At 48.0% G+C, this 23,055-nt stretch overlaps 2 protein-coding genes across 6 annotated transcripts in view; both read left to right on the top strand.

Moving 5' to 3' along the window:
* The window catches only part of VARS2 (valyl-tRNA synthetase 2, mitochondrial), a 32,581-nt gene extending 26,199 nt beyond the window's left edge, over nt 1-6,382 (top strand). For 2 of the 4 annotated variants that reach the window (XM_084830418.1, XM_084830419.1), the window contains exons 24-30: nt 197-324; nt 1,396-1,548; nt 1,991-2,200; nt 2,471-2,582; nt 3,637-3,818; nt 4,085-4,234; nt 5,406-6,381. In XM_084830418.1, the coding sequence (XP_084686544.1) occupies nt 197-324; nt 1,396-1,548; nt 1,991-2,200; nt 2,471-2,582; nt 3,637-3,818; nt 4,085-4,234; nt 5,406-5,510 (1,040 nt within the window). In that variant the 3' untranslated portion in view covers nt 5,511-6,381. Of the gene's footprint in view, nt 1-196; nt 325-1,395; nt 1,549-1,990; nt 2,201-2,470; nt 2,583-3,636; nt 3,819-4,084; nt 4,235-5,405 lie in introns of all 4 variants that reach the window. The other 2 variants (XM_084830420.1, XM_084830417.1) reach the window with 2 other exon arrangements.
* A 1,524-nt stretch (nt 6,383-7,906) lies between these two features.
* Nucleotides 7,907-23,055, top strand: part of LOC146355293 (E3 ubiquitin-protein ligase TRIM39-like) — a 29,737-nt gene continuing 14,588 nt past the window's right edge. The window contains exons 1-2 of one of the 2 annotated variants that reach the window (XM_084830422.1): nt 7,907-10,235; nt 16,833-16,928. In XM_084830422.1, the coding sequence (XP_084686548.1) occupies nt 9,765-10,235; nt 16,833-16,928 (567 nt within the window). In that variant the 5' untranslated portion in view covers nt 7,907-9,764. The remainder of the gene's footprint in view (nt 10,236-16,832; nt 16,929-23,055) is intronic. The other variant, XM_084830423.1, reaches the window with a different exon arrangement.

The raw sequence follows: 23,055 nt of genomic DNA, 5'->3' as shown, positions 1-23,055 counted from the left end.
ATTGTATTGTGGCAATAAACTACAGCTGTTTGCAAAGATAAGAAGCAAACATACCTTTTAAGATGAAGCAAGAAACTGCACAACTTAGGAGGAATGGAACGCAAGCCCTTGATTTCAGTTCAGTCTTATAATAGTGTATGGGATGGATTGGCTGAGTTGGAAATTGAGGCCGAGAATACTTATACCCCTGTCTCAGGCGACAACATCAATCTGGATGTAGCTGCAGTGGAGAACGCCAGTCGTTTCTGCAACAAGGTGTGGAATGCCCTGAAGTTCACTTTGGCAGCCTTGGGAGAAGGGTTTGCCCCACTGGATCCAGATAAGGTACCTGGGAATGTGGGTGGTGGTGGTGACAAAGTACGTTTGAGCATTACATTTTCTTTCTTTGTGCTGGGTAAAAGTGAGAGTGCAACACAGAGGCCTCTTGAAGAAATAGACAAATCCTTACAAGTGGAAATATTCATACCTCTCGGAGTGAGTTTCTCACTTGGATCCCCAGATGGTGGACTACAACTCCCACCATTTCCATCTAGCATGGCCATTTGTCAGGGATGATGGGAGTTGTAGTTGAACATTTAGAGGCCTGTGGTTAGGAAAGGCTGATCTAGGCTGAACATTAGAACACTTGCAACTTAGTCCCAGTCAAGCCGATTCGTAAGTAAGTTTCACCGCATTCAGTGGGATTTGCTTGAGAGGAAATACACCTCGGATTGCATCCTTAAACCGTGTGAAATGGACATTCTTAAGAAGATCAGCCATTTCAATGTGCTTACGGGAGACACAAGCCAGGCTGCCCATGGGCAACAAGAAACTGAAGTCTTGTAGTTTTGTGGATAGAAGGAGCACTTTATTACGTGAATTCCCCCTTCCGGAAACAAGCATTTCTGCTTGTTTTGTGTTATATTTAGAAGCACCAAAATCTTGTTTTGCAAGCAGTGGGTCCCACAAGCACATGGGCACAACAGAATACTACCCATAGAGTACTACGTAATATAGTGGAGTGTGTGTGCATGTGTAATGTTTTTACCATGTACAGAGAGATCTACACTAAAAATTTAATGTGAAGCAGACCTTGGGGCAGAGGGTTTTTTTTAAAATCAGATTATGATCTTGTTCCTTTCCAGCACTGATTCCATCTTATGACTCTTCTGCGTATGGTGGGAGGAAGCTGGTTGGGAGAAGGGGAGCAATAAAGTAAAGCCCAGGGTATAGACTGAAGGCATATGATGCAGCACCCTCGCTGAAGCTAAGTAGATTTGGGTCTGGTCAGTGCCTGGATGGGAGACCAGCTGGGAACCTCATGGACACTGCCTTGAACTCCATGACAGAAGAAAGGTACAATATAAATGCTATGAAACTGAAGCTCTGGTGCCACTCCTTTACATCTCCCTCCAGGTCTTCCCAAGCTCCCCAATGGACAAGTGGATCCTCAGCCGTCTCTATCACACAGCAGAAGAGTGTGCCCAGCGGTTTGAGGAGTACGAACTGCATTCTGTCTCCTCTTCAGTCCATCTTTTCTGGCTGTGTGATTTCTGTGATGTCTACTTGGTGAGCTTCCTGTGGGTTCGGATTCCAGCTGCCTCTGGCCATGTGATGAGCTTATTTCAGCTTAAGAAGCAAAAGCATGCAGGTCGAGGTTAAGGGGGAGGTGGGGTGGTCCAGGGAGTGTGGGGATTTTGAATTTTCTCAGTGGCAGAGCCCCTGCTTTGCATGCAGAAGGTCCCAGGTTCAATCTCTGGCATCTCCAGGTAGGTCTGGAAATTTTGCCTAAAATCCTGGAGAGCCGCTGCCAGTCAGTGTTGACAATACTGGGCTAGATGGACCAATAGCCTAACTCAAGTCTAAGACAACTTCCTATCTTCCTATGAGATTTTCACTGGAGGCAAGGCTGAGTAAATAGGGTGTTTCTTATGCTAATGCATTTACAGACTCAAAGAGCTGGGTCTCCTCCCTCCACATCACAGTAATATTACTGTCGCTGCCTACACAGGAGTCTGTAAAACCCATATTGAGGAGCGGGGATCCAGCTCGGCTCCTTTCTACCCGTCAGACCTTGCACAGCTGCGTGGACCTGGCTCTGCGTCTCCTGTCTCCCTTCATGCCTTTCCTCACAGAGGAGCTGTGGCAGCGGCTGCCCAAGATGAACTCCCAAGTGCCTCCCAGCATCTGTGTGGCCAGATATCCAAACGCTGAGCACCTGGTGAGTCCATTTCCAGGACTCTAAAAGGAGGAATGGGTTCAACTGATTTTGACGTGATTCAGGGCTCTCTTCAGTCTTTTTCACAAGTCCGGGCTGTGCAAAGCTTATTTCGGAAACCTCTACTCTTTGGAACAAGCACTGGTCCTCCTTATTGGTCCTATTCTGAATTTCCCATAATGAGCAAATCGCAGTAAGTTCTAGTACTTAATTCTAATCTCCTAGAAAATAACTTTTCAATTGTGTCTCATTCCCCTCCCCCCCAATTTCTAGGCTCATTGGTGTTGTCCTGAGGAAGAGGCAAACTTCCTGTTAGTACAGGAAGTCATCAGAGCAGTGCGCTCCCTGAGGGCAGCTTATCAGCTTACCAAAGCTCGTCCAACAGGTGAGGCATGGTCAACAGTCTGCTGTAAAGGAACTTGTCGCTCTCCACTAGGGTTAGATGGCTCACTAAAGTGCCACACTTCCGGGCTGAGAGACGGCTTTGGAACAACTCCCTCGTAAACTGTTATGCGCTCCTTTCCCACGGAGTGGCAGGCTGGCTGCAGCAGTGCAGGTTCCATCCAAGTGCCTGTCAGTTCTAGCACCACCTGGAGCCCCTCCCACAAGTGCCCCCCATTTGTTCACGGAACATGTGGCAGGGGAGCAGAGCCATGTCCACCGCCCCTGCCCCAATCTCCCTATGTTTGGCAGAAGGTCTGAATGGAACAATTGTACGTGCTTGGGCTCCTGTGTGTGACCGGGAACCATGTGTAATCAGGGTTTCTGACTGTGTGGAGGAGGGTGTGTTCACATCCTCCTTATCCAGACCTTCCTCCAATTGCACAGAGGTCAGGGGGTAGTGCCAGTGAGTACATTGACATTAGAGTTGGGGCCAGTCGATGTGGCTCTCCTTCCCACTCCACTCATTCAGTCAAGACCCGGTAAGCACTTGTGAAAATGGCTGTTACTAGGGGGCTGCATTCACAAAAAAAGTCCTCATAAAATAATTTTTGGGATTTCTCACCTAGGGTAAGGGTTCTATGTGAAGTAATTATGCTCCTCTTTAATGGCCTTCCTCCTTTGCAATGGCTGCTGTTATGTGGGAAGCAATATCATACATGAGTAGAGCAGCCATCTTGTTGTTCCTTCCCTGCTGAGATGGTTTCTCAAAATGGCAAACACATTGCCATTTTGAGAAACAGGTAATAAAAGACAAACACATTGTCTTTTAGTACCTGTTGCTGTAACCAACAGGCCCCAATTTTGAGAACTATACCTTCTCATTGTGCAGTGTGTGTAAATATTTTGCTCTCATATTTCAAGATCCAGCCAATGGTGGAAATGAGACTACTCATCATGCAGCGCATATCCAGTCCCACCCCCATCCCCCAAACACTGGCAGAGTCATGGACGTGAGGGGAGAGTCTTTACATTAATTTCCTCTGCCTGTCTTTTAGTGTATCTGGTTTGCCCAGAGGCAGTTCCCCGTGGTGTGTATGAGAGGTATCAAGAACCACTGCAGACTCTGTCCTTGGCTGGATCTCTGAGGCTCCTCCCTGATTCTGAGGGAGCAGAGCCACCTGATAGCTGTGTGGCTGCAAGGGCAAACAGTCATGCCACCATCTACGTGGATATGCAGGTAAGACCCAAATTGAGGCATCTCTGGCTTCAAGGAAAATGGGTGCATGAGGAAAATCTAGAAAGATGGCGACCAGGTGAACTGCATGATGGGAAGATTATGGCCAATATCAGATAGACATAGAGTAGATTGGATTGGTCTACTCTCGGCAATGATAATGGAATGGACCACATATGGGATATGGGGGTGTAAAAGGGGAGAGGTTTGCACGTTTTGACTACACCATGCACTAAACCAGGCCATCTATGACTCTTCTCTCACTATAGGGATTGGTTGACCCTCAAAAGGAGCTCCTCAGATTGACCTCTCAACAACAGAAACTGGAGCGGCAGCTGGCAGATCTCACCGTACAGGTTCAGGGAGCCAGATATCAGGAGCAGGTCTCCTTAAAAGCCAAACTGGATCACCAGCAAAAGGTATTACTATGTTGCAGGGGTGGGGAGGGGAGGGTCTCTTTGAGGGCCATGAAGCAGTATATGGCTATTTACAAAATAGTTTAGTCTTTTTCCAGAAGATGATGGAGTTATTGTTTTGCATTTAGGCTTTCATCAGTACTAAATCCTCACTGTGATTTTCTATCCTTAAAGTAATATGGTTGTCTCTGTTTTGGTGTACAGCTATAAAAAGTTTCTTGAGCCAGAGAAAATAAAAGAGGTCATGAAAAATGAATAGAATGAAAAAAGGCTCTTTGGTAGCTGGGTGAGAGACATCTCTTCCCAACATTCTGGAGAACCATTGCCAGCTGAAAATACTAGGCTTAGAAGGAGTAAGATATAACAGGGAAACATATTTTCATATGTTCATACGAAGATTTAATGATGAGGTGTGTAAATTTTGTAACCCAGAAATAGATGTATATTGTGTGTGCGTGCGTGTGTGTAATCAGACTTCTAGGAATATGCTTGCTTGCTCTCACAGCACACAGTACAATGGCAAATATAGAAAGCCATGTGTCATAATTTTCATTAAAGAAATACATATTATTTAATTATGGTGTTTATATAGACTACCCAATAGTAATGTTCCGGGGGAGGGGGCGCTCAGACACATAAAATAATAAAATACATATTAAATATGTACTAAATATTATGTACTAAAATATGTACTAAATAAACATACTAAATATTTTAAAATATTAACCATAAAACAAATGGCAGCCAACCAGTTTCACCACATAACTGAAAATACAGAACAGATAAGCCATGGATTAAAAATTCAGATCACAGATTTTAAAAGGTCTAGGAGAATTAAAATAAAAGCCTTTCCCTGGTGCTGAGATTACCAGAAAGAAGGCACCTGCCAAGCCTCTGTGGGGGGGCTTAATGTTCTAGTACTTTTGGTTGTCAGAAAACCTTGCAGGCCTATCTATCCTTGCATTTCTATCTGTCTGCCAAAAGCTCGTATGCCAGGAAGATCCTGAATGTGGGGGCTTTAGGAACTCTGCTCATTCTCCATGTATGATGTAGTAGTTAGAATGTACAACTTGGATTGGGGAGACTTGGATTCAAATCCCTGAGTGCCTTGCCTCTTTCACAGGGTTCTTGCAATGCATCATCCACTTACTTAATCATCTCCTTTTCCTCCCAGATTTCCTTGCTTCAGTCAGACCTGGGACGGATAAAACGGGTCACAGCAACCTTCCAGAAGATGGCTGGAAAGCAACTGTCGTCTCCTGAGAAGATTGTGTCCTGATAACTGGCAGAATTCACACTGTACCAGCTAGCTGGATTAAGACCGAGGAGACTTAAGCACCAGGGAAGATGTTGGAAGGTTCATGAGGCTCTAAGCCATCAAATTTTATGATGGATGTCATCCCTCAGGATGAGTGCACGGACTTGAACACTAGGAGCACCAGTTAAATTCCAGAAGCATCAGTCAACTGATATGCATCACAAGTCATGGAGCCCCCATGGAAGGGATGTTTCTCTCTGGCGATTTTCAGTGCCGGCCTTTGCTGCTGCAGGAGTTGTGGACCATAAGAATGTGTAATACCTCCTCCAGCCACTCAAGATTATCCCACAGGGTAACCATACATGGTTTCTGCTTCTTAGAAGCTGTGGGTCAGTCCAGATGTTCAATACTTTCTTTATGCAGTATGTCTGATTCTCCTCAGAGATACATTCACATGGGGAGCGTAATGTGTGACCCTGGCTATCCATGGAGACATAAGTAATTCACATCATCACGGATGCTGAAAATTATGTTGCTGTGTCATTGTGGAAAAAGCTGCCATGTAGCTATACCTGTATCTGTGACTTCCAGTTTTCTACAATAACTTCTCCATGTGACTGTAGCCCAGGGACTGATGGGGGACATCAATTGGAGAAAGATTTGTCACAAACTGTTGGGTACCTCTCCATGGGCAATGTTAACTATACAGTTTTAAGAGACTCTTACACCAGGATTTGAGGTGTAAAATTGTGTTGTTTGGAATTTATTCTCTCCGTTAAAAGGATCTGGAGGGTCTCTTGTTGTTGTATTTTTGGAGATCCAACAAGTGTATTGGTCATGTGCGAAATGCCTTCTACATGTAAGAATGAGAACTGCAGAATGGTGAAAAAGGTGGAGAGGAGAGAAAGAGGGCCTTTTTCTGTTCCAGGCTAGAGTCTGTAGAGATGTCCTGGTCAAGGATTGCAAAAATTCAGGACCATGGACAGCTTGCTGCAGTGGTTGGTTGGTAACAAGGTCCAGCAGGAGGCAAGAGCACTTGAAGCAACCTTCCCCAACCTGGTGCCCTCCAGGTTTTTGGGACTGCGTGGTCCAGCGTTCACCATTGGCCATGCTGGCTGGGGCTGATGGGAGTTGTAGTCCAAGACATCTTGAGGGCACCAACCTGGGGAAGGCTAGTTTGCAGGGTTACTCATATAGCAGGAGCCTGGAGCCAACTTTGAGCTTAGGTAGACCTGCAGCCAAATGGGGTGCCTCAAGCTGTGCTGTCTCAGAGGGAAAACTGCTTATGGTTAAAGGGGCCATGCCCTGTTCTGAAGATACCTGATCCAATGGAGCCCCTCCTGGCGGTGGTTCTTGAGAGGATTCCTCTGGGTCAGAGGAGGGCAGCAGGGTTGCCTCTTGGGCAGAAAGGATTTGAGGCAGAGCTTCAGGGGACAGCAACCTTCCTACGGGAGCCTCTGGTGGGCAGTTTCTTTGGAGGCCCTCTACTTACGTGGCTTCTGAAGCCAGTCTTCTCTGTTGTCCATGTCATCAGACCCTTCTTCTGGGTGGTGGTGGGGGAGATGTTCCGAGTCCTGTACCCTGGCAGGGCCGTTGCACCCTTCACATAACATGATCACTGTTGTACACCAGAGTCCTCTATGTTCGGCACGAGGAGCAAGGAAGTGGGTGATGAGTGGCCCGTCCCTATGCTGGGGTCCTAAAGAGCTGTGTAAATGGCTCCATGAAAGCTATGGCAAACCTAGACAGCATAGTAAGAAGCAGAGACATCACCATGCTGACAAAGGTCCGTCTAATCAAAGCTATGGTTTTCCCAGTAGTAATGTATGGCTGTGAGAGCTGGACTATAAGGAAGGCTGAGCGCCGAAGAATTGATGCTTTCGAACTGTGGTGCTGAAGAAGACTCTTACGAGTCCCCTGGACTGCAAGGAGGTCAAATCAGTCCATCCTAAAGGAAATCAACCCCGACTGCTCACTGGAAGGACAGATACTGAAGCTGAAGCTCCAATATTTTGGCCACCTAATGCAAAGAGAAAACTCCCTGGAAAAGACCCTGATGCTGGGAAAGACTGAAGGCAAAAGGAGAAGGGGACGGCAGAGGATGAGATGGCTAGATAGCATCACCAATGCAATGAATATGAACTTGAGCACACTCCGGGAGAGAGCGCAGGACAGGAAGGCCTGGCGTGCTATGGTCCATGGGGTCACGAAGAGTCGGACACGACTGAACAACAACAAAAATCCACCACTGGTTCCAAGCTGTACTGGCAAAAAGAGGTTGAGGCAGGTGCCAGTGCTTTCCCTCTGCAGATGCAGTCTTTGGAGTACCAGCATCTATGGGCGCTGCTACAGCACAGGATAATAAAGCAAAACGGAGGTGCCTTATACAGAGTGTAACCAAAGGTGCAATCTGGCCTTTCACATTCTTTTTATTTGATACCATTCAGCTAGGGAGTCCAAGGATTGGACCAGGCCCCTTGTCATACATATGTATTATCAATAAACCTTGGTGCCCTTCCCTATAGGGATGCACCTGTCATTTTTTAGTTATTTAGGGCAAAACCCTATGTATGTTTAGACTGAAAAAAGCCCTACAACTCCTAGCATTCCCCAGCCAGCCTTAGATTTTTAGCCTGTCCCATTTCAGGCCTAACTTGAGCACGCTCCGGGAGAGAGCGCAGGACAGGGATGCCTGGCGTGCTATTGTCCATGGGGTCACGAAGAGTCGGACACGACTGAACAACAACAACAACAGTTTCAGGCCTGGAGGGCAAGTGATGATCGTTTACCCTAAAAACGCAACTAGGAGCACTATCCTATGGGCTCCTAGCCTAAAAGACAGAGCAGCCCAGTCTTGGAGGCTTCTGTCTGCTGCTTGCCTGACCAATCCAGCGAGTGCTGACAATCTGCTTGAACTCTTAGGAACGTATTTTGACATACAGCTGTACAACTCTAGGGCCTAAGCTACACAAGGATAAATATGTCGTTATAAAACAGTTGTCATCACTCTTCAGGGCCCATTATTTCCTTTTATACCGTTATGAATGAGTTGAGATCCGCTACTGAGCCACCGTTATAATTTCATTTATTTCGTTTTGACCTCGTCGTATATGCTCTAATGTGGGTTTTCTTATTGTCGTCGTTCGCGGTGTTTCCCTCCCTCTCCCCCCCGCTTGCATTTCAGCGCACATCCAATAGCAGCGGAGTGGGCGTGATTTTTTCCTTTTCCGGTGGGTTCTGTTTCTCCCGCCAGGCCCTCGCCATTTTTGGGCCTAGCTCCACGCCTCCTCTTGTTCCGGCTTCGTCGGCTGTCAAAGGCAGCCACCCGGGCGGCAGCAGCAGCAGCAGCAGCAGCGGGGCACACAAGCCGCTAGCCGTCTCTTGCTTGTGTCGTGAGCAGGAGACGGCCCGTGGAAGGGGCGCCCCGCGCCCTTGCTCCCGCCTCGTCGGCTGGGTTTGAAAGAGCGCACATGCACAGAAAAGTGAAACAAGGAAAAAACAATCCCAGTACAGGAGCAACCAATGCAACCAAACCCAGTACAGGAGCAGCCAGTCCCATGCAGAACCCCTCGCCAGAGTCATTTTCAGGGGACGTTTTTCATAGAACTTAAAACTGCCGCTTGAGTTCTACTCTGATTTTTCCTTCTGTGCAGGAGGCCCAACGCTTCTAACAAAACATGTATAAAACACACGCGCGCGCGCGTGTGTGTTTCGTATAAAATATAAGCCATTATATAAATCACTTGTATAAAACTGGACAAACCAGTTGCTAAAATATAGCTTTGAAGAACAACGGCTTGGGAAACGAAAACAAAAAAGAAACACACCTCAAGTTATTTAAAAAACAACCCCCAACCCAAATGGCATTTAGAAGTCTGGGCTGCTGCCAACATTTCTCCGGCCCCTGCTCCTACGCTTGTCACAGCAGTTGACCTCACTAGCAGGTGATGGTGCTTGCTGTCGTGCTATGAAGAAAACCTCCACTCGAGGATCTCCGGAGATCAAGCCAGTGCTCCGAAGCAGAGGAGCGGGTCAGGCCCCTTTCTCGCGGGCCAGTTGGCCACTGTAACCCAACCTGTAGGCACCACGGCCTGCGCCTCCTCGGAGGCCGGAAAGGAGCTCGCCTTTTGCTGCGCACCCTTTGTCCGTGCACCCACCCACCGCGCTCGCGCCGGCCGCCTAGTTCCTGTCCTTCGGCTCGGAAGCGCCCAGCGGAGAGGGCCGCAGGCGGCGCGGCCCAGCGCCTGGCCTCCTGCTCCTGCTCCCCGGGCAGCCATGGCAGCTGCGAGCCCCGCCAGGGCGCTGCACGAAGAGCTCTCCTGCCCCATCTGCCTGGATTACTTCACCGAGCCCGTGATCCTCAACTGCGAGCACAACTTCTGCCGGGCCTGCATCAGCACGTACTGGGCCGGCCTGGGCGGCAGCTTCCTCTGCCCGCAGTGCAGGAAGAGCTCCCGCAAAGGGACGCTCCGGCCGAACGCGCAGCTGGGCAAGGTGGCCGAGAGGGCCAAGGAGGTGGCCGCGAGCTCGGCCCCGCGCGGGGCTCCTCCAGGCTCGGCGCCCGAGGCTGGCGGCGGCGGCGAGCCGGAGGGCGCGGCAGCGGCGGGCATGTGCGAGAAGCACTTGGAGGGGCTGAAGTTATTCTGCAGGGACGACGAGGCCTTGATCTGCGTGGTCTGCGACCGGTCCAAGGAGCACAGAGCGCACGCGGTGATCCCCGTCGAGGAGGCGGCCGAGGAGTACAAGGTAAGCCCCGGCGGCGGCGGCTGCTGCTCAGGACCACCGCCGGTGCTGCTCCCAGTGGCGGCTGGTGGCCCCGCTTTCGGGGGCGCCGTGAATCCATTCTGGGTTTCAGTCAGAACCAGCCAGAACTCTAAAGGAGCTATCCAAGGCGCCGAACCCTGTTCACCCCAAATGGGTTCAGCGCCGTGGATATCTCCTTTCGAGTTCGGACTGAAACCCAGATTGGATTTACAGCCCCCCCAAAACGGAGCCAACAGCCTGTGCTGGCTCCTCTTACGCACCGATGATCACTATACGAGAGGGCCCCGATTTTCTGGTACCTTATCCTGGTAACATTTATTCACCATCCTTATTTTGTCTTGGGGTGGCAGGAAGTTAGGGGATGCCTTGTTAATGCACACTGCAGGGCTCCCGTTCTTCGTATGTCAGCTTTCTCCCCCAAGTCTCTAGAACTTGGTGTCCTCTAGGTTTTTCAAACTAGAACTCCCAGAATCCTTTACTGTTGGCCATACTAGCCGAGGCTAATGGGAGATGTCTGGCAAAGCACCCGGCGGGCAGGGATGGGCAATCTGGAGCCCCCCAGATGGTTTGGACTACAGCTCCCATCAACCTCAGCCAGCATTGCCAACAGTAAAGGATTCTGGGAGATGTAGTGCAAAACATCTGGAGGGCAGCAGGTTGCCTACCTGTGGCGTAGGGAGTGGACGCATCTTGACTCTAAGTGCACATGCATGTAAATATATATAGACACAAAATGACAGTGCACTGCTTCCTTTTTTATTGCCCTCACATTGCCTACCTAAATGGTAGGCCCTGGTCAAAAAGAATGTATGTCCTTGTTTAAAAGCCAAAATCCAGCCAATCAGCTGTTTGGTGAAGGGAAGAATCCAGCCCCCCTTTCACACTTTCAAACAGCGAATTTGTGAGATATTAGCTTCTTCTTTTGGACGGTTTCTGCATGCACGTAGGGTGGGCATGTGTCCTACTGTACAGAGAACAGTGCTTTATTTGAAAGGATGTCTATAATGTAAAGAAAATGACTTAGGGAGCAATCCTATCGGGATAGGTGGCCACCTGCGAACTCGGAGGCAACCACCTATCCAATGCAGGGCAGAAGAAGCGTGGAGGGGATCATTCCCTCTGCGCCTCAACTGCCCTGCATTTGTGGCTAGACAGCCACGGGAAGTTGGAGCAGGGGTGGCGGACCCCAGACGACGCATAGGAATTGTCGGAATGGCACTTCCACACACCCCCATTTTCGCCACTCCGCATTCCTCTTCCAAGCGTGGAATGCGGAGCTATTCTGCACTGCCTACAAGGCAGCGCAGGAGGGGGTAGAGGTCGGTTCTCAGAGAACCAGCCTCGGAGCACGGGCTCTGAGGTCAGTTCCCGGGAACTGACCTATCCTATGGCTGTCTAGCCACTGACTAGTGGCCATAGGATTGCACCCGTACTCATTGATAACAATAAATCTAAAGTGGTAATATTTGGCAAAAAAAGAAAAACTCATAGATGGTTTATTAATTCTAAGGAGTTAGAGCAGGTAAAACGCTATTGTTATCTTGGTATTAATTTCTCAGCATCAGTGTCCTGGGCACTACAAATAAAGAGAAATGAATTGAAAAGCTAGTTTGCAATCTTTAAATAGACTGTTGAATAATAGTTACTGAGGTATATTAAGCCCAGTTTTAAACATCTTCAAAGCAAAAGTAATACCTATGCTAATTTAAGGTGCAGAAATATGAGACTTTGTAGATCTTATGAAACTTGAAAATGTTCAAAGTTGCTTTTTGCATCTAATTTTAGGGGTTTCCAAATATACCCCAGCATATTTAATTAGAGCTGAATTGGGTATCGAAAAGATCTCTGGATTGATATATGTAAATTACTGGTGTAGAATAACTAATTTAACAGAAGAAAGACTTCCCAAGATCTGTTTGTAGGAACAGAGATCATTTGTGCACAGAAAGTTCTGGTTGCAAAAATTTAAATTTTTTCCAAACTTTGGATTCTCTCACCAGGCACTGAATCCAAGGCTGAAAGCTAGCAGCAATATTTTTAACAAAGAGTGCTTGATGTAGGTACGCAAACTGTTATAACTGTTGTTGCATCACCAGACACAGCGATATGGTTAGCTAGTACAAAACAACTGAACCGATATGAGAAATATTTGTCAGTCCCTATGAAAATGGAATATCGGAAAGCTTTTACACATCTAAGATATGAACAAATGGATACTATGATGAAATGGGGGAGATTTCATGGTGTACAGTAGAAGATAGGTTGTGTGTTGGTGGAGAACCAGTCCTAGAGGACTTGGCTCCTTATGTACTTGAGTGTCAATTATATAGAGACTTCAGAGAAAACTACTTGGAGCCTCCTTTAAAGCAAGTGAAATACAGGGGTGTAAAGGAGAAATTGAGTTATTTATTACAATCAACCAACCTATATGTGATACAGAGGGTCATGGTATTTGTTGTGAAAGCCACTAGATGTAGAGCAATATTTTTGGATTCTGTCGGTGTGCGGTGTTGTAAAGATTCAGAGATAAGAATGTAAGGTGATTGGCATTATAATAAAGGTTCTTTTATGCTATATACAGTCAGGGCCAGAAATATTGGAACAAGGATAACTGTTTTGGCAGTTGGCCTCCATATACCACCACATTGAAGTTGAAAGGAAACACACCCAGATGGGAGCGAAGTCAGGACTTTCAGCTGTAATTCAAGGGGTTCAACAAAAGTGGGGCACTAACCATTCAGGCAGGACAGCCAGTGGCATACACACACACCCATCGTTGGTGGCTCATAAGTAATGGAATGAATAGCTGACAAGCAGCTGCATGGCCAGGTGTGGCCTGTTTCCCAGGTACCCCATGACCAATCAAGCAGATAAAAGGCCTAGAGGTGGTTCTGAGTGTTACATTTGCATTTGGTAGCTGTTCACTGGAACCCCCAACATGAGGTCCAAAGAGGTGTCCATGCGAGTGAAGGAGGCCATCATTAGGCTGAGGAAACAAAATAAATCCATCAGAGATAGCAAAAACAGTGGGAGTGGCCAATACAACAGTTTGGAATGTCCTGAAAAAGAAGGAATTAACTGGCAAGCTCAGCAACAGCAAAAGGCCTGGAAGACCACAGAAGACAACTAAAGTGGATGACCGCAGAATGCTGCTCATAGTGAAGAGGAACCCTTTCACAACATCTAGCCAGGTCAAGAACGTTCTTGCGGAGGTAGGCATGTCACTGTCAACATCTACAGTCAAGAGACGGCTTTATGAATGTAAATACAGAGGCTTCATAACAAGGTGCAAACCACTGGTAATGCTCAAGAACAGACAGGCCAGATTAGCTTTTGCCAGCTGTTGTTGTTGTTCAGTCATTAAGTCGTGTCCGACTCTTCATGACCCCATGGACCAGAGCATGCCAGGCCTTCCTGTCCTCCGCTCTCTCCTGGAGTGTGCTCAAGTTCATATTCATTGCATCGGTGATGCTATCTAGCCATCTCATCCTCTGCCATCCCCTTCTCCTTTTGCCTTCAATCTTTCCCAGCATCAGGGTCTTTTCCAGTGACTTTTCTCTTTGCATTAGGTGGCCAAAATGCCTTTGCCAGCAAACACCTAAAAAAGCCTGCCCAGTTCTGGAATGAGATTCTTTGGACTGATGAGTCCAAGATTAACTTGTACCAGAATGATGGGAAGAGAAACGTATAGAGAAGGAAAGGAACAGCTCATGATCCAAAGCATACCACATCATCTGTCAAACATGGTGGAGGCAGTGTTATGGTATGGGCATGTATGGCTGCCAATGGAACCAGGTCACTGTGTTTATTGATGACCTGACTGCTGATGAAAGCAGCAGGATGAATTCTGAAGTGTATAGGGCTAATACTTTCTGCTCAGATTCAGCCGAATGCTGCCAAACTGATAGGACGCTGCTTCATATTGCAGATGGATAATGACCCAAAACATACAGCAAAAGCTACCCAAAGTTTCTCAAGGCAAAGAAGTGGGATGTTCTTCAATGGCCAAGTCAGTCACCTGATTTCAACCCCAAAGAGCATGCTTTTCACTTACTGAAGACAAGACTGAAGGCAGAAAGACCCACAAACAAGCAGCAGCTGAAGGCAGCTGCAGTAAAGGCCTGGCAAAGCATCTCGAGGGAGGAAACTCAGCATTTGGTCATGTCCATGGGTTCCAGACTTCAGGCAGTCATTGACTGCAAAGGATTTTCATCCAGGTATTCAAGGTGATCCTTAAGACTGAAACGATGTTGGTTCGTTCCATTACTTATGAGCCACCAACGATGGGGGTGTGTATGCCACTGGCTGTCCTTCGTGAATGGTTAGTGCCACACTTTTGTCAAACCCCTTGAATTACAGCTGAAAGTCCTGACTTCGCTCCCATCTGGGTGTGTTTCCTTTCAACTTCAATGTGGTGGTGTACAGAGGCAAACTGCCAAAACAGTTATCCTCGTTCCAATATTTCTGGCCCTGACTGTAATTGTTGCATATCCACCCTATTTTAACTTTAGTAAAGACTTGAAATGTCTCTTATAGTTTTGTTGTTTTATCTTTTTGTGTAATTTTTGATATTGTATAATAGTATTTTAAATTTTCAGTTTCTATCTTTTGCAACCATCTTTGGATTGGGCAATAAATGTATTACTTATTTGAGAGGATGTCATATGCAAATCCATGTGCCTTTTGTTGGTGATGCATTTCCTCTCTTTTTTAGCAATGTGTACATGGCAGCCCTAATGCACAGCCCGGGCAGTTGAGGGAAACAAACATGCAGCATCCATTTTCACATGTGGTCCCCCACCCAGCTTGAGCAGAACCTGTATCTGCATGCAAGTGCTATTGATTGTCCCCACCCCACAAAAAACTCCATTAATTGTCTACTTCCAATTAAAAGGAAGTGTTTTCTTGTTCCATGTTATTTTCATTTATGCGTTTTGAAAGGTTCACTAAAATTGAAATTATTTCTATTTCTGGGGGGGGGGTTGCCACCTCATTTGACAAAATAGCAAACATTTGAAGAACACGCCACGCACAAACATCCGTTTGACAGCCCAGCACCTCATATGGGGAAAGCCTTGGGAAGGGGGCGTTATTTGGAGTAGGGAAATGGCTGGTGGAGACAGAATTAAGTATCCCTTTCCCCCAGTCCTTTCCCCCAGTCCTTTCCCCACTTTCAGCCCCCCTTCTCCAAGTTTAAAAAGGCTGTTTGGCTACTGTTATGTTTGCATGAAGCATGTACTTTGTCCCAAAGTACATGTTTCATGCAAACATAACATTAGCTTTGGTTCTTCAAAACGCTTCCCTAACTGCCATTTCAGGGCATTTCAAGGTGGAGGACCAGGGCCAACTCCGCGTTTTTGAGGGCCCTTGGGTGACACACCTCTCTCTGCGAGTCTACCTTCTCACTGCCATTGTCACCAGCTGCTATCGCTCCTCCTCCTCTTTCTCATCTCTGCTCCCACTTGCTTGCTTGACAGGCAGAGAGTCAGTGAGCAAGTAGGCCGGGGCATCTGCTGCCCCTCTTCCTCACCACCACCGTTGTCTGGCCCGAGTGAGAGGCAGGTGAAAAAGCAGGTTGCAGTGGTGAAGAGGAGAAGCAACTCCAGGGGGCTCTTGTTCGTGGGCCTCTTGAGGTGTGGGCCCTCAACAGGTGCCCAACCAGACCTACCCTTGACACGGGCCCTGTAGAGGGCTGTACAAGTGTCGCACCTGACGTCCACAAGCCACACAGGACTCTTCTCATAGAATAGTAGGGTTGGATGGGGCCTATAAGTCCAACCATCGAGTCCAACCCCAGAAGTCTGTTTGTATTGACTGCTGTCAGTACAAATGGACTAGAAGGAATAGCACAGGTGGTCCAGCACCTATATCCCTAAATTTGGGATCCCCCCTCCCACACACACACCACAGCTCATCCCATTCAGCAGGGCTCCCTGACTCTGTGTGTAGCATATTCAGGGGGCTGGAGGGGATGGTGTGGGAAGGAAGGGGTGGGGAACTCCACTTCTGTCAGAGCAGTTGATGCAGCATAAATCTGGATCCAACCCCTCGCTCTTCAGCTTCTTCCGGTTTAGCGCTGCAGTGTGTAGCGCTAAACCGGTTTAGCGCTGCAGTGTGTAGCTGCTTGCTACACACACAAATATAAAGATGGTTTCAAACATGCAAAAACAGCATGTGGTACAGTCGGTCTTGTAAAATGTTCTCCCTAGCTTCCCATCTGCAGGAATAATATAGATAGTTTCAAAATATACACCCCCCGTGCACCCTCAGCACCTGTCTGAAGTGGTATAGCCCAGGAAAGATCTTCCTATGGGGGTTTTTATGCTCATTTGAATTGCCTATTATCACAGGCAGCTCTGATTTTTTATAGGCCTATGGGTACAAGACTCCAGGAAATGGGATGCATCTTTTAGGGAGCTCTTGCACCTCTCAGCAGTGCCCAGGCATCTCGTAACAGCCTATGAGCTGCATGCCCATAAGCCCACACAGAGTCTCTGTGGTAGGGTAGAAGAAAGGAAGGAAAACCAGAATGCCTCGCTCCCTAAGACGTGAACTCCATCTGTTTGTCCCTTTCGGCAGGTTCAGCTTCAACACCACTTGGCCATGTTGAAAAGCGAGAGGGATAGCAGAGAGATACTTGCGGTAAACCAAGGGAAGAGACTGGAGATGCTGTTGGTAAGGTGTTGTTTTTTTCCCCTTGGTTGACAAAGTTGTGTTGTTTGAGGCTTGAGGGATACTCCTTGGAACTGAGCAGCATTTGAGAAGCTGTCAGACCAGTGATTTGGAAGGTGGGTCAACACTGCTCCCAGTTGTGCTCCTCCTTGTGGTGTTTGTTGGCCCAGAATTATAGAACTGGAAAGAGCCAAAAAGTAAGTTGTTAGTGCAGCTTTCTGCTGGGAAATTGATGTGAAAGGTCTCACTCAGGACAGGCTACACTGGGCCATAAGCAGAGAAGAGCTCATTGCTAAATAGGCAGCCTGCAGTGACTTCTGTAAGCAGGCCAAGCCACGTCTTGTAAGGGAAAACAAAACAAACTCCCCTTAGTGCAAGTCTGACTTTTTAGCCTCCTGACACCAACTATATAGTTCTCAATCAGAACCCATTTGTGAGCAAAAGCCATCTGACAAGGCCAGAACTAGATGTTATGACAAGCATTTTGGCTACTGCCCATTGCTGCGGCCCTGCATTTTCTCCTCCAAGGAACATCTAATTACTAATACAAAACACATCCATGATGTGATATAACTGTGTTGTGAGTCTCTCTGCCACTACAAGCAGCAGCCAGAGTAATACAGCAAAGGTGTGGGTGTTTTAAACTTATTTTTTTTATAATATTTCAACAAAAGGAAAGAAAGAAAGAAAGAAAGGAAGGTGGCTGCATAGGTTTGAATATATCAATTTCAGTGCATACATATGGAATGTGTGCATATAAATATATGAAAATACAGATTTCTAAGAACTATACATCAATTTCAGAAGCAGAGCAAATATCCAAATAAGTATCCATTCGCAGGTGGCGTCTATATACCACCCATTCAAATGTTGAAAGCCTAGTAAGGTCTTCAATCCATTGCATTATAGGAGGTGAGAGTTTATCCTTTTAGTGTTGTAATATCAGTCTTTTAGCTGTCAGAAGGGTGCAGAGAATCCATTTGCACTGACTATGCATTAACTTCCAGGAAGCTGGTAGATAATTTAAAAGGACATGTACATCAGTAAATATTAAGGGTGTTCCAATGCAAAATATATATGTATAATGACCTCCTCCCCAAAAGGGACAACCACTGGGCATTGCCAAAATATTTGCTTAAAAGAAGCATTAGCTGTGTTACACCTCCGACAATTAGTGAACTTAGACAAACTTTAATTATTGTGAACTGCCCAGAGAGCTTCGGCTGTTGGGCAGTATAGAAATGTAATAAATAAATAAGCCTTATTAAACTGTTGTACATTTTATATCCTAACATTTTAATATGTGCCTGGGAGGACTATTGGGCAACTCAGGGGGTCGGGGAGGTGCCACCATAACTGTGGTCACGGGCAGGGGGAGGTATGGCATTGGGGGATTAACAGGCCAGCTGAGGAGAAGAGGGGCTAGATACCTTACAGCTGTCCCCTCTTCTGGTTCTTCCCCCAACCTGATGGTTCCTGGCAGCCTTACCAGTTTGCCCTCGGGTCTGGTGGTGCTGCTGCTGAATGCCAGGTCAGCCCAAAATAAAATCTCCCTTATCCATGATTTGATTGTGGATGGGGGGGCTGACCTGGCATGTATTACTGAGACCTGGATGGGGGAACTGGGAGGGGTCACTCTCTCCCAGCTGTGCCCTCCTGGGTACTTGGTGCAGCACCAACACCGACTTGAGGGTCGGGGAGGGGGGGTTGCCGTGGTCTATAGGAATTCAATCTCCCTCTCCAGGCTTCCTGCTCATTCGAGTGCAGATCTTGAGTGTTTGTACCTTGTGTTGGGTACCCGGGACAGATTAGGGATTCTGTTGGTGTACCGCCCACCCCGCTGCCCATCAGACTCCCTGCCTGAGCTGACGGAGGTGGTCTCGGACTTGGTGTTGCGGACCCCCAGGATGATGGTCCTGGGGGATCTCAACTTCCATGCCGAGGCCGCTGTATCCGGGGCGGCTCAGGACTTCATGGCCGCCATGCCAACCATGGGGCTGTCCCAACATGTCATCGGCCCAACGCATATAAAAGGACACACGCTTGATCTGGTTTTCTCGACTGGGCAGGAGGATGGTGATCTGAAAGTGGAGGACTTAACATCTGTCCCTTTGTCATGGTCAGATCACTTCCTGCTGAGGTTTAGACTCCTGGCGGCCTTTCCCCTCTGCAAGGGTAGGGGACCTATTAAAATGGTCTGCCCCCGGAGATTAATGGATTCCGACGGATTCCAGAGGGCTCTGGGGGATTTTCCTGCTGGTATGGCTGGTGCTCCTGTCGAAGCCCAGGTCGCTCTGTGGAATGCAGAGATGACTTGGGCGGTTGACACGATCGCGCCCAAGCACCCTCTCCCTCTGAGCAGAGCCCGGCCAGCTCCTTGGTATACACCTGAGCTGAGGGCAATGAAGCAAGAGGGGAGACGGCTAGAACGCAGGTGGAGGAAAACTCGTGCTGAGTCTGACCGAACACAGGTAAGAGCCCACTATCGAGCCTACTCTGTGGCGATGAGGGTGGCAAAGAGACAGTTCTTTTCCACCAGCATTGCATCTTCTCAGTGTCGTCCAGCGGAGCTTTTCCAAGTGGTTTGCGGCCTGTTACATTCTGGGCCTGGGAGAGAGACGGTGGAACCCTCGGTAGCACGCTGTGACAAGTTTGCATGGCACATTGAGGATAAAGTCGCTCAGATTCGTCATGAATTGGACACCACCATTAATGCAGTTCCATTGGTAGAGGCGTTCAGAGCACCGTCTGGTCCAGTTTTATTGGATGAGTTTCAGTTACTGAGGCCTGAGGATGCGGACAAGGTGCTTGGCCAAGTCCGATCGACCACTTGTGTGCTTGACCCTTGCCCTTCATGGCTTATTAAATCAAATAAGGAAGGGATGTCCGGCTGGGTCCAGGTGGTTGTAAATTCCTCCTTGAGAGAGGGAGTGGTGCCTGCCTCTTTAAAAGAGGCAGTAATTAGACCACTCCTGAAAAAGCCTAACCTGGACCCAGAGGATGTTAACAATTATAGGCCAGTGGCCAACGTCCCCTTCCTGGGCAAGGTGCTTGAGCGGGTGGTTGTAGGACAGCTCCAGGCACTCTTGAATGAAACGGATTATCAAGATCCATTTCAATCGGGCTTCAGGACTGGTTTTGGAACAGAAACTGCCTTGGTCGCCCTGTGGGATGACCTCTGCCGGGAGAGGGACAGGGGGAGTGCGACCCTGTTGATTCTCCTGGACCTCTCAGCGGCTTTCGATACCATCGACCATGGTATCCTTCTGGATAGGTTGTCTGGGTTAGGAGTTGGTGGCACTGCACTACAGTGGTTCCGCTCCTACTTGGATGGCCGATTCCAGAAGGTGGTGCTGGGGGATTATTGCTCTGTGCCATGGCAATTGTGCCTTGGGGTTCCACAGGGCTCTATTTTATCCCCCATGCTGTTTAACATCTACATGAAACCGCTGGGGGAGGTTATCCGGAGGTGTGGGCTGAGGTGCCATCAATATGCAGATGACACCCAGCTCTACCTCTCTTTCTCATCAAAACCAGGTGAGGCAGTGGCTGTTCTGAATCAGTGCCTGGGCATGGTAATGGACTGGATGAGGGCCAATAAACTGAAACTCAATCCAGACAAGACGGAGGTACTGTTAGTGGGTGGTTCGTCTGCCCGGCTAGGTGATATTCAACCTGTTCTGGAGGGGGTTGCACTCCCCCTAAAGGATCAGGTTCGTAGTTTGGGGGTGCTCCTGGATCCAGAACTATCACTTGAGGCACAGGTGAACTCAGTGGCACGGAGCACTTTTTATCAGCTTAGGCTGGTATACCAACTACGCCCTTATCTGGACAGAGATAGCCTAGCTACAGTTATCCATGCTCTGATAACTTCTCGTCTGGATTACTGCAATGCGTTATACGTGGGGCTGCCTTTGAAAACGGTCCGGAAACTTCAGCTGGTCCAAAATAGGGCAGCAAGATTGTTAACAGGGACTGGCCTGCGAGCTCATATTACGCCAGTACTTTTCCAGCTGCACTGGCTGCCGGTCCGTTTCCGGGCCCGATTCAAAGTGCTGGTGTTAACATTCAAAGCCCTTAACGGCTTGGGGCCAGGTTACCTGAAGGATCGCCTCCTCCCATATGTGCCTGCCCAGACCTTAAGATCGTCATCAGCGGCCCTTCTCCGTGAGCCCCTGCCAAAGGAAGAGAGGCGGGTGGCTACTAGGAGGAGGGCTTTTTCTGCTGTGGCACCCCGGCTCTGGAATGAGCTCCCTAGTGAGGTTCGCCTGGCGCCTACATTGTACTCCTTTCGGCACCAGGTGAAGACCTTTTTATTTTCCCAGGCATTTTAGCATTTTAGCCTTCTAAATTTTTGTCTTGGTTGTTTTAAATCTGTATTTTAAACTCCTGCACTGCTGCTAGGTTTTATTGTGGTTGTATTGTTATATTGTGGTTTTAATGTTCTGTATATTTTAAATTGTTTTATTGTGTGTTGTTTGGTTTTAGTTTTTGTGAACCGCCCAGAGAGCTTCGGCTATTGGGCGGTATAGAAATAAATAAATAAATAAATAAATAAATGAATAAATAAATAAATACATAAATAGGCGTTGCAGCATCCAGTAGACACAAAATGAAAGTTTTTGCTGAATCAGACTCAATCTGAAGTCCATCAGAGACAGATGTAAAGGTGGCGATCCATTGATTAGTACAGCAAAGGTGAAGAAACTGACAAAACATGATGTAAAACAATGTTGTGTTGCACTGCTAGATGTTATTGGGGGAATCCTAGAGTTTGAGGGGGTCTTGTAGGCTATCTAATCCAACCCCCTGCTCGATGCAGGGAATCCAGAGCTGGAACATCCCCAACAGATGGCTGCCCAGCCTCTACTTGAAGACCTGCAGTGAGGGAGAGCCCGTCGCATCCCCACCACCAGTAATTTGTTCTATTTGCTATCGTCAAATAGCACTTGGACAGACATGACATCCTCAGACCACTGTTGGGCTCCAGCACCGCAGCAAGGTTCACCACTGATGCCTGTCCTGTGCTCTCCTTTTTAAAAAGCATCTTGTTCAGTGAGCCGCCACTTTAACTTCCCACAATGCCCCTGGGTAACTTTGCTCAAGGAACTGTGGGAAATTAAAATGGTGGCTCCAAGCCACCCAGTCCTGATTCAGAGTGTTGCTTCTTCCTGCGGTTCCTAGATAAATCTGTCACTTTGCCAAGGACCCTCTTAAACCTGGAGCTGGTCCTGGGGTGCGATGGTGCTGATGTGTTTGCTGTATTACCTATTTCAGGCCCAAGCCATTCAAAAGAAAATCTTATTCGACTACACCTCTACTCCACCGAGAGGTAGAGGTCTATTCCACTGGGTACATCTCTGCTCCCAGAAGCCCTAGGGAATTATGAGAAAGGAGGTCTAAACTGAGCAAAAGCACTCCCATCCCAGGTAGGGCATTAAAGAAAATAACAGTAGTAGCATTAGGGCGCAATCGTATGGCCACTGGTCAGTGGCTAGACGGCGATAGGATAGGTTGGTTCCGGGGAACCGACCCCCTCCCACACTGCCTTGTAGGCAGCGCGGATTGGCCCTATGCTCTGCACTCGTAAGAGCAGCGTGGAGCGGCGAAAACGGGGCATTCCTGGGAGCGGGGAGGTTGGAAATTCTAGCACGACACATCCTATGTGCCATCCGGCTGCCGCTTCCTGCGCTCCGAGATTCTGCAGCTAGACAGCCGAAATCGGCTATCTAGCCACGAAAGCAGGGCAGGGGGAGCGAGGAAGAGATCTGTACCTCACCACTCCTCCCGCCCTGCACAGGATAGGTGGTCGCCCCCGTGGTCAGAGGCAACCGTGGATCCACATAGGATTGCTCCCTCTGTGGCATTCCTTTGGAATCTAGGGGCAAAATTCAGTGCAAGTCCTACTTAGACCTACTGAAATAAATGGAAATCAACTTAGTCATACCTAAGCCCCATTCATTTCAGTGGGTTTACTCTAAGTAGGACTTACATTGGATTTTGCCCTGGGAGATGTAGTGGAAGACATGCAAAATCTAGAGGAGGGATGCCTACGTGGGAGGAGAGAACCATATGTGCAGCCAACATTTCCTTTGCTAGGTTAGGCACAGTAATTCCTACTGACAAAGAG

The sequence above is a fragment of the Heloderma suspectum genome, chromosome 2 (genome assembly GCF_057233095.1).
Source record: "Heloderma suspectum isolate Gila_16-S chromosome 2, 16-S_ref, whole genome shotgun sequence".
Taxonomy (NCBI): Eukaryota; Metazoa; Chordata; class Lepidosauria; order Squamata; family Helodermatidae; genus Heloderma; species Heloderma suspectum.
Note: the sequence above shows the minus strand (reverse complement) of the source record. Positions and strands in the feature narration are given on the sequence as shown.